We start from the raw sequence: 17,849 nt of genomic DNA, 5'->3' as shown, positions 1-17,849 counted from the left end.
GGGGTTAGTTTGGTTTCTGCAGGGATCTTCCCTGTTACCAGCCACGCGGTCGGGGGAGGGGTACATTGATCATCCCAGAGAATTGGATGGTGGGGGGGTTAGTTTGTTTTCTGCTGCTGAAGGTTAAACAGGAAAACCGCAGCAGTCAACAGGCTTTGCTTGGTATGTGGGAAAGGAGGGCGCAGAAGCCGAAAGACAATGGCTTACCATGGCTGCCTGCAAGTTGAATTCTGTTGCCCGGACCTGCGTCTGTGATCTCTAACACCAAAGCCACAGGCACTCAATATTAAGATGGAAAATGCGACCTTGTACTGAAATCACATGTGCTATGTAATGTGAATAGTGTTTTTCACCATGAAAGAGTATAAGTATTGTTCTGTAAAATGTATCAATTCAAAAAATTCACTCCTTTCTTTCAACCCTCCCTACAGCAGCTGCAAATTTTTCAAGCCTCCCTCCTCCGTCCCGAAGGCTATCTCAGATAAGGCGTCGTAGAAAGAGGACGCGAGACGACATGTTCACAGAAATAATGGAATCCACACGCAATGAAAGAGCTCATTTGAATGAGTGGAAGGACACTGTATCTAAATTTAGGAAAGATGCCAGTGAACGTGAGGTCTTGAGGGACGCTCGAGATGAGAGGTGGCAGGCTGCAACGCTGGGGCTGCTGCGTGACCAAACGGACATGCTCCGGCGTCTGGTGGAGCTTCAGGAACGGCAGCAGGATGACAGAGTGCCGCTGCAGCCGCTGTATAACCTCCCTCCCCCCTCACCATGTTCCATATCCTCCTCACCCAGACGTGTAAGAACGCGGGGGGGGGGAGGCTCCGTGCACCCTCCCACTCCACCCCAGTGGACAGCCCAACCAAAAGGCTGTCATTATATTGAATTTGAGCAGTGGCCTTATACTTCCCTCATATCCTTCTCCCAAACCTCACCCAGATTACCTTCTTGGTTCTCTCCCTATGTTTATAATCACTTAATAAAGAATACATGATTTTTAAACGATAGTGACTTTATTTCCTTTGAAAGAAAGCTGGGGGGAGGGTGGGTTGCTTACAGAGAATGAATGAGTCAATAAAGGGGGCTGGTTTTCATGAAGGGAGAAACAAACAGAATTTTCACACTGTAGCCTGGCCAGTCATGAAACTGGTTTTCAAAGCTTCTCTGATTCGCAGCGCTTCCTGGTGTGTTCTTCTAATCGCCCTGGTGTCTGGCTGCGCGTAATCAGCAGCCAGGCGATTTGCCTCAGCCTCCCACCCTGCCATAAAGGTCTCCCCCTTACTTTCACAGAGATTGTGGAGCACACAGCAAGCAGAATTAACAATGGGGAGATTTCTTTGGCTGAGGTCAGAGCGAGTTAGTAGCGATCGCCAGCGACCTTTTAAACGGCCAAATGCACATTCTACCACCATTCTGCACTTGCTCAGCCTGTAGTTAAACAGCTCCTGACTCCTGTCCAGGCTGCCTGTGTATGGCTTCATGAGCCATGGCATTAAGGGGTAGGCTGGGTCCCCAAGGATAACTATTGGCATTTCAACATCCCCAACGGTTATTTTCTGGTCCGGGAAGTAAGTCCCTTGCTGCAGCCGTTTAAACAGAGTAGTGTTCCTGAAGACGCGAGCATCATGAACCCTTCCCGGCCACCCCACGTTGATGTCGGTGAAACGTCCCTTGTGATCCACCAGTGCTTGCAGCACCATTGAAAAGTACCCCTTGCGGTTTACGTACTGGGTACCCTGGTGCTCCGGTGCCAAGATAGGGATGTGGGTTCCATCTATCGCCCCACCACAGTTAGGGAATCCCATTGCAGCAAAGCCATCCACTATGATCTGCACATCTCCCAGAGTCACTAGCTTGTGTAGCAGCAGCTCAGTGATTGCTTTGGCTACTTGCATCACAGCAGCCCCCACAGTAGATTTGCCCACTCCAAATTGATTCCCGACTGACCGGTAGCTGTCCGGCGTTGCAAGCTTCCACAGGGCTATTGCCACTCGCTTCTCAACTGTGAGGGCTGCTCTCATCCTGGTATTCTGGCGCTTCAGGGCAGGGGAAAGCAAGTCACAAAGTTCCGTGGAAGTGCCCTTACGCATGCGAAAGTTCTGCAGCCACTGGGAATCGTCCCACACCTGCAACACTATGCGGTCCCACCAGTCTGTGCTTGTTTCCCGGGCCCAGAATCGGCGTTCCATGCCTATAACCTGCCCCATTAACAGCATGATCTCCAAAGCACCGGGTCCCGCGGTTCGATAGAATTCCATGTCTATATCCTCATCACTGTCGTCGCCGCGCTGCTGTTGCCTGCTCCTCTCCGCCTGGTTTTCCAGGTTCTTGTTCAGCATAAACTGCACGGTAAGGCGTGAGGTATTTACAATGTTCATGACTGCTGTCTTGAGCTGAGCGGGCTCCATGCTTGCCGTGGTATGGAGTCTGCAGTGTTCACCCAGGAAAAAAGGCGCGAAATGGTTGTCTGCCGACCGTTGCTTTCATGCAGGGAGGGAGGGAGGGAGGGGTGAGGCTGTACCCAGAACCACCTGCGACAATGTTTTGGTCCCATCAGGCACTGGGATCTCAACCCATAATTCCAATGGGCAGGGGAGACTGCGGGAACTATGGGATAGCTACCCACAGTGCAACGCTCCAGAAATCGACGCTAGCCCCGGTACATGGACGCACACCGCCGAATTAATGTGCTTAGTGTGGCCGCATACAATCGAATTTATACAATCTGTTTCCCAAATTCGAATTATATAAATTCGGATTAATCCCGTAGTGTAGACGTACCCTAGGTAGCAATTTAAATAGGAAGTTGGCATAGGAGTTGGAAGGTATTTGGTTTGTATATGAAGAATAAATAATAGTACTATTGTCATGCACCTTTCATCGAAGAAACTCAGTTCTCACTGTAACATTATATAAATCTTTCCCTCTCCCCACAAAGAATCCACAAAGGCAAAAAATTTGCATGTGCTTTTTTATTATTCTTCATGTTTGAAGGCAGTCTAAGGTTTTTAGGGAAAAAACTGCACTTGTATTTTGTACATTGGAAATCTGCATTAGCAACTTCTGTATCAAAAACACTTAAACATGGCTAATCGCTTTACTACTCGCTACTAGCTACACAGAATTCCATTAGGCAGCTTTGATGCTAACGTGCTAACACTGTCACATCTAAACAGTGGTCATTACTGACAATCACTAGGTTACTTCAGCAAAAAGAACAGGAGTACTTGTGGCAACTTAGAGACTAACAAATTTATTATTTAGTATTCTTTTTGCTGATACAGACTAACACGGCTGATACTCTGAAACCTGTCATTAGGTTACTTCAGTTTCTTGTAAGACATCCCAATAAGTGTCCCAATTAAGCAGAGTCCACTATAATAAGTTTGCGCACATTAATATCTTCCATCCCAAACCTGTAGTTTATACAGCATTGAACTGGCAAAGGCTATAGGATGCAGGGGCAGAAGACAACCAGCGTGCACAATATACAATCACGTTGCTGTGTATATTGATGATGAAGGAGAAATGTAGAGTGACTTGGTGGCCAAATCCCTCTCTTACAATTAATCATTGATTCTTTAACATCTGCACAGAGCAGACTGAAATTCAGTTTAAGTTCTCGTCTAAGAAAAATCTACATAGTAAACTGCATGAAATGGTTTTCATCAACGAGTCCCTTACATTGGGTATTGAAAATGGTTTATGTATTGGTTGAGAGGAGACAAAACTATTGTCAGTTCCCTTTCAGAACTGAAAACGGACTTGGTCCCACCAGTCTGGATCACCTTTCTGAAAGGGACAGAGGGAAAGGAAATAGCAGGAATAAAAGCCCTTCCTTCAGTAAGGTACTGGCACCATTTCTATAGCTCACCATTTTCAACAGGGACAAGACCTCTACTTCCAGCAGTTTCTTGTGAGGGATATCCCAGAAAAGGGAAGCAGAGGCTGTATTTTGACATGGCCTTGAACTGAAGGGAGTATCCCCACTCAATTGTCAAGACTCAGCGGTACAAAGAAATTGCTTCCCATGTCTGAAAAACTGGGACCACAGTGTTCTCCAAAAGGAAGAAGAGTGAGGATCTGGATCTTCAGAGATTGATTCAGAGCGTCTCTCGAACATTCTCAGGCATGCTTTGGTGCAGCAGTACTTGTTGCTGAAAAAGCCACTGTGAAATATCTTTGCCTCCTCCAAAAAGGTCAGAAAGGATTCTCAGACTGCATAGGAATCAGGACTACAGAGGATTATGCCTTCTGGTCAACCATATCAAATTTGACTCCTTGTTTTCAGGGCTGGGTTGACACTTACTCAAGCATTAGATATAACACTTGCAATCAAGATCAGGCAGGCTTGGACTAGAAAGCTAGAAAAACCAATTTAGATACCTCTCTCATGACCCAATATATAGAATCAAGCTTCCTAGAAACTGAAGCAGCAATGGCAGACGGATTTCAGACTTCTCTGGCCAGTTTAAGCAAATCCTCTGACAGAGAACTACTTCCTCCTTCAACTCCAAGTTGTCAAATAAATATGAGATTTTCTGGTCAAAGCCATTAGTATAATCGCCAGAGCTAGTCTACTTCCAGAGCTGTGTTCTGAAAAATCTTGGTGTCAATTAGGGGAGAAAATGAAGCAGCTGAGAGCTTCTTCAAGGGATGAGGTAGAATGGGCACTTCCTAGGACTGTCCTACTAGCTCCTCAGTAAGTATCTGACTGCACATCATATAACTACTGATCCAGGAAAAGATCAAGCAGTCCATGCAAGAGCCTTCACTTTCTTTGGAGGAAATGTCTGTCTTGTATTCACCTCTCGTTGTAAAAACTGCTAAAGCAGGTATAGGACAATAAGGCCAAAATATCTCAAGGCAGACCATAACCAGAATGTTCTCCCTCTGGGTCTGATTTAAAGTCTAAGGTGGCACCAGAGGATCCAAAAATGCTCATGCATGCCTGAACTAAACCACACCTGAGGCAGAGGAGTGGCAAAGTGAAGGAACTGGTTTTCCTCAGATCAGAGAAGTCCATGGCACAAATCTTTATCCCACAGAAACAGTGAAATTCACAGATTTAATAACAGCATAAGTTTGCTTCAGAACTGATGTTTCCATGGTGACAATTGCTCATCTGCAGAAAAGAAAACCTTTCTGGACAAAATTTTGAGAGAAGAGATCTGACGGATCCTGAAATTCAAGGCTTAACACCCAGGAAGGTTCCAGGTAGGTCAACAATCTCCTCCACTAGAGCCTTCAGAGGGGGTCGGCTCCTATATATGTCTGGTCAGAGAGATCTGACCAGCCCAGATCCATCCAAGGAACCAACTGCATCTTTGTGGCAGTATCTCTTTTTCTTATTGGACAGCTTATTGGAATTGCTGGAATCGCAGATGGTGTTTTCTCCATCCAAAGATTCTGACCCTAAAATCAATGGAACATGTTACCTGTTCCTTTACAGGCACCTTTATAAGAGGACACAACCCCTTTCAACCCAGAACTTTACACTGCAGATCCAAGGAAGGTGTAGAAGGTACCCTAGTCATATTGAAGACACTTTTTGATCAAGACAGAGGAGAGAGGAGAACTAAAGGACTGCTAGTGGGGTCTACTTACACCCTTAATCTCTAGAATGCAGGGCTCAAGAGACATGCATGGAACCCCAACTATTTCTCAAAAAGATTCCACAGCAACTTGACCATATAAGTAACTACTTCATGGGTCATTCTCACATCTTACAGCCTAGGAAATTATCTGGACTTGCTTCCCTGAACATTACACACACTAGTGCAGTTGATAAAAAGTTGTAACACGGTTTAAGATTTGTAGATGAGGGTAGGGTCAGGGAGAGAGGATATGTTGAAGGGTAGTTATAGATACAGAAATCCAAAATCAAAATATGCAACTTACTAAAATTATACTAGCCATTCCTCTAAATATTCTGCTTGTATGTTGTATCTCTTTGCTCATCCTTCATGCAGTATATTTTTTCCAAGACCAGACTATGCCTTTCTATATTTTGGCACAAAACAAACCATATTTTGAGTACTAGCATAAAACACACAATAAATGATCACTTTTTGCAAGATGGGAAACTTCAAATTAATCATTCTTCTAGGCTTCGCAGTGCATCACATCTTCTCCATGTGGCCTTTTAGACAGTCACTATTCGGAGTCTTGCTCAGCAATGAGGATATCAGCCTTAAAAATAAATTCTCAACATATAAACTCACTTCTACAGGAGACAGACACTGAGTTCTTTCCTTGTCTCTTCTGTGGAGGTTTTGAGGTTGACAACTTTGGCCATTCTTTGTATCCCACCCTTTCCCAGTTACCATTAACTAACTCCAGGATTACTGACTTTCCTTCCAACAACAAGAATGCTACATGAAGAAAACGGTCCTTCAGTCAGGAAATAACAGTCAAAGAAGTACTAATGTCACAGAGGTCATGAAAGAAATAAAATAATCCTTCAGACACCTTCTTACCACTAGTGCCCAGACCACAACACATACATGGTGAAAAGCAATCTGAGGTCCATGCCAGCTCCACCACATCAATGGCAACCACCCTTCCAAGTCAATTCCACCCTAGTACTCTGGCCATAGCAACATACAGGTCCTTGCAGCTACAATGAATTCTAAACAGACATGTCAATGAATAATTCTGCTCCTTCCTTCCTTCCTGAATTACCTCTCCATCCCAAAACAAAATAAGATGTACAGATAGGAATGTGTGCATTTGCACTTTCAGAACAGGTAGTAAGAAAGGACGTTTCCCCCTTATGCCACCGATGTGTATAGATGAATGAAGGAAAGTCCCTTCCCAAAGCAGTGATTCAGAGTTCCTAGCCAGTATGAGGTCTCTCGCAACCCTTCAACCAAAATACCTACTGCTTCCCACTGAAGAAAATAGTCAAATCCCAAGTTCCCAGAGTCTACATGGGACAATTCTGTATTACTGAGCAGTGAAGACCTCCCGGAACATCCTGCGGAGAGCTCACATCACTTTTTAGGGTCCCCATAAACTAGAGCTCAACTAATAGATTCTCTCCTGGACTACAACAAAAACAGTAGCCCTGGACAGAATCTCCTTTCCAGGTAAAGATACTTGTCTTGTGACTTTAAAAGCTCAGGTGCAGATGAGCCACCAGTGTTTCAAGCACTATGTCAATTACTTATACTCTGAGCAAGTTTGGCTGAGACAATGCTTAAAACAGCAGCAGCAAGAAGTCCATCTACACAAGGGCTCCCAGTGTGGCTATCACCAGGGAAGCTGGACTACTGACTGGTGTTAGCAAGAATGGGATGTTTTTGCAAAATTTTCCTAGTGGAGACAAGATTTCTGGAGTTGTCCGCACTTGGGAAAACTTGTAAGGATTTTTCTGTGCCAATGCTGAAAAATATTTACAAAGCATTCTTAATGCAAATACACCCTATGACAAAAAGTCACAGCAACCTCTTTCCTGACCCAGAAACCAGTTTCAAGGAAGTGAAAGACAAGTTTCAGAGTAGCAGCGCAACTTAGCAACACAATGCAACCACATTCCAAGCCCCATTTAAAAAGAAGATTCTCTTCATTCCACATAATCTCCTCCTTAGAGACCACGTTAGTTTTGGGTCACACTTGTATTATCTCTTTGCTCCCTGCTTCTCCAAAATTAGTCGAAAACAAACAAGTAAATCCTATTCCCAGATCCGGACAGCTTTAGGCTGGGTATCACTTAAGAATTATCAGGTCCCTGCGTGGGTCAATTGTCCCTCACAACCCTAAAAGACCCGGCAGCTGAACGGTGCAATACAAGTGCTGCAGCAAGAGACGTGAGGATTACAGGAGATTAAGTGTTTCCGCCTGGGCTCTTGCCTTTGCGGCCGGTGAGACATTTGACAGTGAGCATGTCACAACAAGGGCAGCAGCCCGGGCTGATGGGGCCCGGCCCCCGCATCCGATTGGGGAGCGGGCAGCGCCCCTTCATTCAGCGCCAGCGGGGCCTGGGACCCAGCGGCGCATCGCAGGGCAGACACCGACCAGCCGGTGCGAGCTCAGGGAAGGGCGAGAAGCGATGGAAGCGGCTTGGCAAGCGGGGCCCGACGTGAGCCATTCCCGGGGCGCGGCGCCTGTTAGCCCTCGGCACAGCCCCGCCAGGCGCTCACGGGGGCCGCCTGGGCGCGGGGAGCCAGGCCCGAGCGCCCCCCACACACAGGCCGCTCCCCACAGGGGGAAGGGCCCGCTGCCCCCAGCTGACCCCGCGGGAAGGGCCCCCGACCCCGTGCAGGGCTCTGCCCGGAACCCCAGGCCCGCCCCACTCACCCAGCTGCTCCTGTTCGTCCCTCACGGCGCTACTGCCCCGGCTGCGCTCCACCGCCAGGCCCCGCTTCCGGTTCCCGGGCCTGTCGCTCCCGCCGGAAGTGCCCCCTCCCCGGCCTGCTCTCTGCCACGTCCTCACTCGCGGCCAACCCCCAGCGGCCGCGACGCCCAACCTCACAGGACCCGGATGTTGCGCAGGCGCCATGAGGCAGGCAGAGGCCGCGGGGCTTCCGGGTCCCACTCCCTGACATTGACGTCACAGGGTTTACACGTCTCTGCCTATGCTCCCGCCTGAGGGAACGCCCATGTTAATGACGTCACGGGGGAATGGAGCCAAATGCAGCCATGCCTGGAGAAGGACCTATGGGTGCCACCAGGGCTGGCTCTAGGTTTTTTGCCGCCGCAAGCAAAAAAATTTTTGGCTGTCCCCACCCCAGCCCTGGCCTCTCCCTCCACCTGCACCCCCTGGCACCCCAACCCTGGGCTCTCCACCCCACCTGCACCCCCTGCTGCCCCAACCCAGGGCTCTCCACCCCACCCTACCTGCACCACCTGCTGCCCCAGCGCTGGGCTTCCCCCCACCAGCGCTGACTCCGCCCACTCCCCCATCACCTCCAGCCGGTCCAGGGCTGGCAGGGTCGGGGTAAGCAGCGGGCCTCCCGGGCCGCGCCTCAGCCCAGGGTCCCTCCAGCCGGGGCTCCCGCCTCCAGGACCTGCTGGGACTGGGGAGAACAGAGCCGGGGGACCGCCCCGGCAGGGGGCTGAGGAGCCGGGGCAGGGCAGCCCCAGAGGGAGCGGAGCCCCGAAGAGCGGGACGCGGGCCCCACACGGCAGCACCCCGCCCTCTATGGCCCCTCTGCTGCTGCTCCTGGCCGCCCTGCCACAGTCCCTGAGTGGTGCTGGGAGGCGGCCGCCCTGAGGCACCTGCAAGCGGCTCCGTGTGCCCCGAGGGGCAGCCCCCAGCCCGAGTGTCCCGTGCTCGCAGCCCACCCAGCCATAAGGTGTGGGCGCTGTTCCCCGACGTGAACCGCAGCGGCCCCAGGGTGCCCCCGGTGCAGGACGCGCTGCTGCTGCTAGGGCTGGCTCTAGGCTTTTGCCGCTCAAGCGCTAAAAAAAAAAAAAGAGGCTGGCTGGAATGCTGCCCCTGAAAATGTGCTGCTCCAAGCACCTGCTTAGTTTGCTGGTGCCTGGAGCCGGCCCTGGGTGCCACAAGCTGCTCGCTCATTGGACCACACCCATGGAGTCACTTGGCCAATGAGGGTCACTCACCCATTGGGCCACACAGCCAATGGGGTCACTCACCAAATGGGCCACATAAGCTGACTGGGGTCACCAATCACTCACCCAGTGGGCCACAAGAACCACATCATTGGCCACTCATCTAATTGTCTGCAAGCCACTCATTCATTGCAACACAAGCTCAATGAGTTCACCAGCCCCAGAGCCAATGACCTCACTTGCCCAGTGGGCCAGAAGCCTGGTGGGGTCACCACCCTCTCACTGAATTGGCCATGAACTAACTCGGTGGGGTCACCAGCTGGTTAATAGGCCACAGGACAGTGGGGTCACCAAGAGTCAACAAGCCCAATGGAGTTACCAGCCTCTTACCCTATGGGCCACACAAGTCCAAGTGGGGCCATGGTAGCCACAAGCTGCTAGCCCAATGGGGCCAAGGACAGCTGGGAGCCGCTCACCCAATGAAGTGACAGTAGCCATGATCTAGAGTGGCTGTGATGGTCATGAAAACGGTCACAGCAGCCATTTTTATGGGCTCAATGATATGAAAGTTTTTGTTGCACTGCTACACAACAGTTCTTTGGTAAGGTGTAGCCCATTATATGATCACAACACAACATGGCATTGCAGCAAAACATCATTGTGCAACAAAAGGGTGTGCTGATTTTTTGGCAGCATAATGTGTCAGTGGCACATTAAAATATCACACAAAAACACACTGCCAATTTCACATCAAAATGTAATTGCATTGCAAATAAGAGTAATTACATGGCAGCACAGCTTGACATTGTTGCAGCACACAGCAACACAGTATGGCAAAATCACAGCAAAAGGTGACACAAAGTGATAGTCTTAGCAAAATCTCATCACGCTGTGATGCAATGTGAAGGTATCATGTCAAAATGCCATCATACAGAACTGTAGAACAATTACTATTTATTATATGTTGAGGCCTAACAATGTGCTCAGTACTGTCCAGAATACAGATGAGACAAGGTCCTTGCCCCAAGGATCTTGCAGAATTAAGAAGTTCCTGACGGAGGACTGGGGGAGATTTGCATGGTACTAGAGAGAGACATAGATTGTATTTCTCCTTGTTTGTTTTCCCAGGCAATCTCAGACATGTCCTTCCTTTCATTCCTTCCCCATTCTTCACGTCTCTCTAATACTGCTGGCAGTTTGGGAAAGCTGCACACATGCACATTTTCTGCCTACTCCACTCCATCAGTCAATCCAAATATCAGCAGTCTCCACTCCACCCGAAACCTATGGCCAGAGGGAGGATTTCAGCATGTGTTAAAACAAGGATCCAATCTGCACTTGGGTCCTTATTCTGATGTATAGGTGCAAACACTTGTGGGGAGGGGAAGGAGAAACTGAGGCAACATACTGTCCTCCACACACACTTTTTAATATCCTAGTGATATCCCTTTCAGAGCAGCCACAGGTCCCCTGCATTCTCACAGCTATGCGTAGCTGTAAAGTAAAGGAGAGGGAGAGACTGGAAAACGGCAACAGAAGGCTCTAGCAAGCAGATATGAGATTAAGAGGTAGCTATTATAAGAATGGGGAAAAAATCCCAGTTAGGAGTTGAGGGTACTCACACCTTGCCAAATCAGACTCCATAAGTGCTTGTAACTGCACCAAAGGTTCAGTAATCCCTTTAGAGAAAACATCCCTATTGGGCTGCTAACCCTTGTGTGCTCAGCAATCTCTGTAGCTGAAAAACTGCCATATGGACTCTGCATTTCCTGTGTTTTCAGAACTCGCCAGCCTCCCTTGTAAGCTTATTCTGGGGCTAACCGGGGGCCCACTTGATCCACGGTGGAGGTCAGAGTAGCCTCAGGGTTGTTCTTATTTATGATTGGTCTGCCCATGGCCCTCTAGGGACTCTGGGCGTAGGTCTACACTGCAATTAAAAATTCACAGCTGGCCCATGCCAGCTGACTTGGGCTCACAGGGCTCAGGCTAAGGGGCTGTTTAGTTGCAGTGTAGATGTTTGGGCTCTGCAGCCTGGGCTCTAGGACCCTGCAAGGGGGGAGGCCGAGCTCTAACACCTGCACCTCAGTTAAACAGCCCAAGTCAGCTCGCATTGGCCAGCCATGGGTGTCATATCCCCACAATGGTGGCTGCGAGGGAAGGTGTCATAGAGCCATTCTGTCAGCTCCATGCCAATCAGGAACCCCCCCACATGCAGGGTATTCCCCAGGAGCCACGGAGAGGAGAATTAGAACCCCATCTATGTGGATAATTATATATAGTGTAGTCACACCATTTAAGAGCAGGAGTAGTAGGAGGGCTGGCTGTGGAGGGAATGCACCGGCTGTGGGGGAATGCACAGTAAGAGGAGATCCTGCCAGGGTTCACAGATATAAGGAGAAAGCGTTTCTCCAAAAGTGATCACATTCAAATTCCCTGAGCCAGGCGCTCAGGGCCGGCTCTTGGCACCAGCAAAACAAGCTGGTGCTTGGGGCGGCACATTTTTAGGGGCGGCATGGCCGGCGCCAGAATGCCGCCCCTAAAAATGTGCCCTGGCCGCCCTAGCTCACCTCCGCTGCTGCCGCTCGCGCGCCACGGCGCGCGAAACAGCTGATTCGCGCGCTGCTGCTCCCCCTCCCTCCCAGGCTCTCAAACCTGGGAGGGAGGGGGAGATCCCGAGCGGCCGCGGTGCGCGAAACAGCTGATTCGCGCACTGCTGCTCCCCCTCCCTCCCAGGCTCTCAAACCTGGGAGGGAGGGGGAGATCCCGAGCGGCCGCGGCGCGCGAAACAGCTGATTCGCGCGCCGCTGCTCCCCCTCCCTCCCAGGTTTGAGAGCCTGGGAGGGAGGGGGAGACTCTGAGTGGCCGCAGCGCGCGCGCCACTTCTCTCCCTCCCTCCTAGGCTTGAGAGCCTGGGTGGAGGAGGCAGGGCTGGGGATTTGGGGAAGGGGCGGAGCTGAGGCGGGGCCGGGGGTGGGGTAAGAAAAAAACGGGGGGGGAGGGGGGTACGGCCAAAATTGTTTCTGCTTGGGGCGGCAAAAATCCTAGAGCCGGCCCTGCAGGCGCTACAACTGAGCCTGCTGTGAGGGAGTTTGATCTAGTGTCATATCTCTTCCTGTAGCTGTCATTTTAATGACTCCTGAGTGCTGTATGAACCCAGGAGTTCTTGTGGGAGTGAGAGGTAGAAATATCCATTTTAACTGAAATGCTTAAATGAAATCCCTCCAGCTTTAAGGGTGTGAGACAAAGCTCTAGAGACGGACAGGAGGTGAGCTATTTTCAGCCACATGTCGGTGAGAGATCCATGGTACATGTGGGGGGGCAGAGAGGGTGAGATTGACGTGACACGTGTGAGGGACAACTCTGGCCCCTTACCAAAAGCAGAATCAAATACCTAATCATAGGCAGCACAGCAGCTGAGAGTGCAGAAGAGCAGGGAGGGCTGGGCTCATCGGTCTGAACTCTCCTCTCATGTGTCTGAGCTTGAGGGAGAAAGTGAGGAGAGGGCTTTTCGGGGGACTCCAGAGGAGGTGGATGCCATTTGTGGAGATGGAAGGGGGAGCTGCCACCCTGTAAGAGCTGGGGTTTTGCTTTGAAGAGTGGAAGAGGTTATCAGAGAAGGAAAGAAACCAAAAGTGCTGAAGTCATGGGAGCTGAAGAGGAGGTGCTGGTCACGCTGTCTGGAGGGGCCCCCTGGGGCTTCAGGCTGCAGGGGGGCTCTGAGCAGAAAAGACCTCTTCAGGTGTCAAAGGTAGGACTGGAGGATGTTAACTGTCCAGAGCAAGGCTATGCAGTTGATCCCAGATATGATAGGAGAGTCAGGCATCTCCCACTGTCATTAAGTAATGCTCTATTAACCTAGTGGATCTGAAAGGAGATCTTGGGTGGGATGGTCTGGCAGTGCCCAGGGAAGGGTGAGGTTTCTGAAATGTGTGTTACTGAGCTGGAAATAGACAGGCTTCTGGCAGGCGAGGATCTCTTTCTTCCACTGATGCCCATCACTGCTCCCATCACAAGCAGAACTTTGATAATCCAGACACTTTATAATCTGCACAATTCTCCTCACTTGTAAGCAAAGATATAACAGCAGCAACAGTGCACAAGTGAGAGCTCATATTACTGAGGCTTCATGGCTTGTATAATACATCCAGCGGCACATTATGAAGTGTGAAAATCATTAAAACTATTTGACAGTGGTCAAATGAAAGGAACAAAAGCCATTTTGTGATGCAGTGTTCATGCTTTTTCTTTAGCTATATTTGTCCAGTAAATTGCAGAATTCTACCATCACAATGGGTCTCACAGCCATCAGTGCAAATTAATGTGAGTCTCCTGTATTGGCAGAAGCTATATAATTGCTTTCTAAGCTGAATATGAGCAACAGCTATTGGTTCAGGTTCCAAGAAACTGAGGGTAGGAGGGGGGAGGATAAAACAGGAATCAAGACAATCCTTGAATTGCATTCTTTCTGATCTGCAGTTCTCTTTTCAAAGTTATCACTGAGGAGTGTTGAAGTATGACAGCTAGAAAAAAAATCCCTCTGCTTTATTAATTCACAACTGCTGCCTTAGCCTTGACCCAAGGATATTTGAGGATGGCAGTGTCACCAGCAGCAAGGGCAGGAAGGTGCTATAACCAGCAGCTTCTGGTTTCTTAGGAAGCCTGTCCCTGTAGAAGAGCATTGGAGAAGGGCACGTTCTGTAGAAGTTCAGCCAAATAACATAGAATAGCTTAGCTTGGTCCCCAGCGACAGATCTCTAAAATAGGGAAAGATGATGATCACCAAAGAGAGAACTTCTTCACAAACTCAGTGTGCTGTGGGGAAACAAAGCCAACACCCATGGGTCTAGCTATCCAGAGGTTCTGTGAGAATAGGATTTTTGGCATCTCCTAAACTATGCAGAGTCTGGGATTATTTCTGTTGCCAGTTTTGCATGGCACTTGGGAAGGGGCTATCAATGCATCTGGGCCTGTCACATGCAGTCAGGAAGGGAGCTGTCATTGAAGTCAGGCCTGCCCAGGTTGGATGGTATGGCATTCAGATAGTGCAGTGATGAGTGTGGCACAGAAGCATAGATAGATAGATAGATAGATAGATAGATAGATAGATAGGAAGGACTTGTCAGTGAACTCAGAGCTGACAAAGAAAGGAGCTCTCTGAGAAAGTGGGGTGCCAAGATTAAAATAGAAAAACATTGCATTAGCATACAAGAAATATGATTAGTGTTGTGGCTCACAGCAGAGACTGTTTGGATGGGGAGGGGAAGGATAAAATAGGAATAAAGGTGAACTTTGAGATGGTGCTATAGATGTTACAGATATGACTGTGCTGTAGATACAGATGCTCCCGGGTTACACAAACCCGACTTGCGGAAATCCGGAGTTATGGAAAAAATTCATTAAGTTCCGTAAGCTTTTTTTGTGTGTGCGTAATTGTTGGAGATATGGTCCCAACTTACGCAAAATCTGACTTACGCAAGGCATTCTGAAATGGAACACTTGCATAAGTCGGGGAGCTTCTGTACTAGGAAATGTTTGTGCAGATAAAGGGGGAGGCCTACAAAAAAGTCCAGTGCTGCGCTCATAGGGGATTTCAATGATCAGATACTGATTAGGAAAACCATTGTAGGAACCCTACAGCAGGATGCATATCCATGGAGATAGTACCAGATTGCTTCTATATACCAGCACACTTTGTAATGAAGTGGCAACCAAGCCAGAGACTAATCTGGGCCTAATAAGTGGAAATGAGCCAAGCATGATAAATGAATGGTGGTTACACAGGGACATAGGAATTGCCATACTGGGTCAGGCTGATGGTCAGTCCAGTCTTATATCCTGTTTCTTGCAGTGGCCAATGTTGGATGCTTCATAGGAAGGGTTAAAACGGCCATAGTGCATCTAATGATCAGCGTATGCCCTGAGGTATGAGAATTGATAGTCCTGCTAACTATACCCTAACTATAAACAGTTGATTATTATGAACATCTAGTCCTTTACTTGTCTGACTAAAACCTTACTTAGTTACAGTATTTGTCTCATTAATATCGTGCAGCAGTAGATTCCGCACACTAATTAAACATTTCATAGGTAGGTTTCAGAGTGGTAGCCGTGTTAGTCTGTATCAGCAAAAAGAACGAGGAGTCCTTGTGGCACATTAGAGACTAACAAATGTATTTGAGCATAAGCTTTCATGGGCTAAAACCCACTTCATCGGATGCATGCAGTGGAAAATACAGTAGGAAGATATATATACACAGAGAACATGAAAAAATGGGTGTTGCCCTACTAACTATAACGAGAGTAATCAGTTAAGGTGGGCTATTATCAGCAGGAGAAAAACAACTTATGTAGTGATAATCAGGATGGCCCATTTCCAACAGCATGGGGAAATAGTTTTTACACTGTGTAATGATCCATCCACTCCCAGTCTTTATTCAAGCCTAATTTAATGGTGTCCAGTTTGCAAATTAATTCCAATTCTGCAGTTTCTCGTTGGAGTCTGGTTTTGAAAATTTTGTTGGAGTATTGCGACTTTGAGGTCTGTAATCAAGTGACCAGGGAGGTTGAAATGTTCTCCGACTGGTTTTTGAATGTTATAGTTCTTGATGTCTGATATGTGTCCATTTATTCTTTTGCGTAGAGACTGGCCAATGTACATGGCAGAGGGGCATTGCTGGCACATGATCGCATATATCACATTGGTAGATGTGCAGGTGAACGAGCTTCTGATAGTGTGGCTGATGTGATTAGGTCCTATGATGGTGTCCCCTGAATAGATATGTGGACAGAGTTGGCAACAGGCTTTGTTGCAAGGATAGGTTCCTGGGTTAGTGTTTTTGTTGTGTGGTGTGTGGTTGCTGGTGAGTATTATCACTACAAAAGTTTTTTTTCTCCTGCTGATAATAGTCCACCTTAATTGATTACTCTCGTTATAGTTAGTATGGCAACATCCATTTTTTCATGTCCTCTGTGTCTATATATCTTCCTACTGTATTTTCCACTGCATGTATCCGATGAAGTGGGTTTCATGTATCCATGAAAGCTTATGCTCAGATAAATTTGTTAGTCTCTAAGGTGCCACAAGTACTCCTTGTTCTTATTGCATAAGTAGTATTTCCTTGTAGCCAGTTCCTGTTTAACTTGAGTAGCCTTTTGCTCTTGCTTTATAAGGCAAGGTAAATTGGTGTGCCTGGCTGACTTGCTCTGCACTGTTCGTTATTTTATATTATAAACGCACCATTCTCATAGTTCCTCTTAATCTTCTCCTTTGTCAAGTAAACATCCTAGTGTTTTTTTAATGTCCTCTGCATATGGAAGCTCTTGATATGTTTAATCACTTTTATTGCTGTTCCCTGGTCCTTTTTTATATCTACTGTGGCTTGAGACAAGATGTAGAAAACTGAACGCAGCCTGTACCAGATGTATTAAATGGCATTAGAATATTTTTCATAATATTCTCTGTCCCTTTCCTAATACATCATACAATCTTATTTGTTTTTTTATTGTTTGTTTGTTCTACCATTGCTATATTTTGAGCCAATATTTTTGTTGAGCTGTTCTCGGTGATGCCAAGAACTTTCTTTAAAGCTGCAGCTAATTTAGAACTCATCAATGGTTACACTGTCATAGACTCATAGAGTCATAGACTTTAAGGTCAGAAGGGACCATCATGATCGTCTAGTCTGACCTCCTGCACAATGCAGGCCGCAGAATCTCACCCACCCACTCCCACAACAAACCCCTAACCTATGTCTGAGTTACTGAAGTCCTCAAATCATGGTTTAATAATTTCAAAGTGCAGAGAATCCTCCAGCAAGTGACCCGTGCCCCACACTGCAGAGGAAGGCGAAAAACCCCCAGGCCCTTTGCCAATCTGCCCTAGAGGAAAATTCCTTCCCGACCCCAAATATGGCGACCAGCTAATCCCTGAGCATGTGGACAAGACTCACCAGACAGACACCCAGGAAAGGATTCTCTGTAGTAACTCAGATCCCACCCCATCTAACATCCCATCACAGGCCATTGGGCTTATTTACTGCTAATAGTCAAAGATCAATTAATTGCCAAAATTAGGCTATCCCATCATACCATCCCCTCCATAAACTTATCAAGCTTAGTCTTGAAGCCAGATATGTCTTTTGCCCCCACTACTCCCCTTGGAAGGCTGTTCCAGAACTTCACTCCTCTGATGGTTAGAAACCTTCATCTAATTTCAAGTCTAAACTTCCTGATGGCCAGTTTATAGCCATTTGTTCTTGTGTCCCCATTGGTTCTGAGCTTAAATAATTCCTCTCCCTCCCTGGTATTTATCCCTCTGATATATTTATAGA

General features: G+C 48.0%; 2 protein-coding genes across 3 annotated transcripts in view; one reads left to right on the top strand and one right to left on the bottom strand.

Annotated features, from left to right (window-relative positions):
- Window positions 1-8,382, bottom strand: part of SEC24C (SEC24 homolog C, COPII coat complex component) — a 76,909-nt gene extending 68,527 nt beyond the window's left edge. For both annotated transcript variants that reach the window (XM_024218740.3, XM_024218741.3), the window contains exon 1: window positions 8,305-8,382. The gene's annotated coding sequence lies outside the window, so the exon portion shown is untranslated. The remainder of the gene's footprint in view (window positions 1-8,304) is intronic.
- Window positions 8,383-12,950: 4,568 nt separating this feature from the next.
- SYNPO2L (synaptopodin 2 like) overlaps window positions 12,951-17,849 on the top strand; it is a 68,743-nt gene continuing 63,844 nt past the window's right edge. The window contains exon 1 of the mRNA XM_026657811.1: window positions 12,951-13,267. Coding sequence (XP_026513596.1) covers window positions 13,163-13,267 — 105 coding nt within the window. The 5' untranslated portion in view covers window positions 12,951-13,162. The remainder of the gene's footprint in view (window positions 13,268-17,849) is intronic.

This window comes from Terrapene carolina, unplaced genomic scaffold, assembly GCF_002925995.2.
Source record: "Terrapene carolina triunguis isolate 2854851 unplaced genomic scaffold, T_m_triunguis-2.0 Scaffold310, whole genome shotgun sequence".
Lineage (NCBI taxonomy): Eukaryota > Metazoa > Chordata > Testudines > Emydidae > Terrapene > Terrapene triunguis.
Note: the sequence above shows the minus strand (reverse complement) of the source record. Positions and strands in the feature narration are given on the sequence as shown.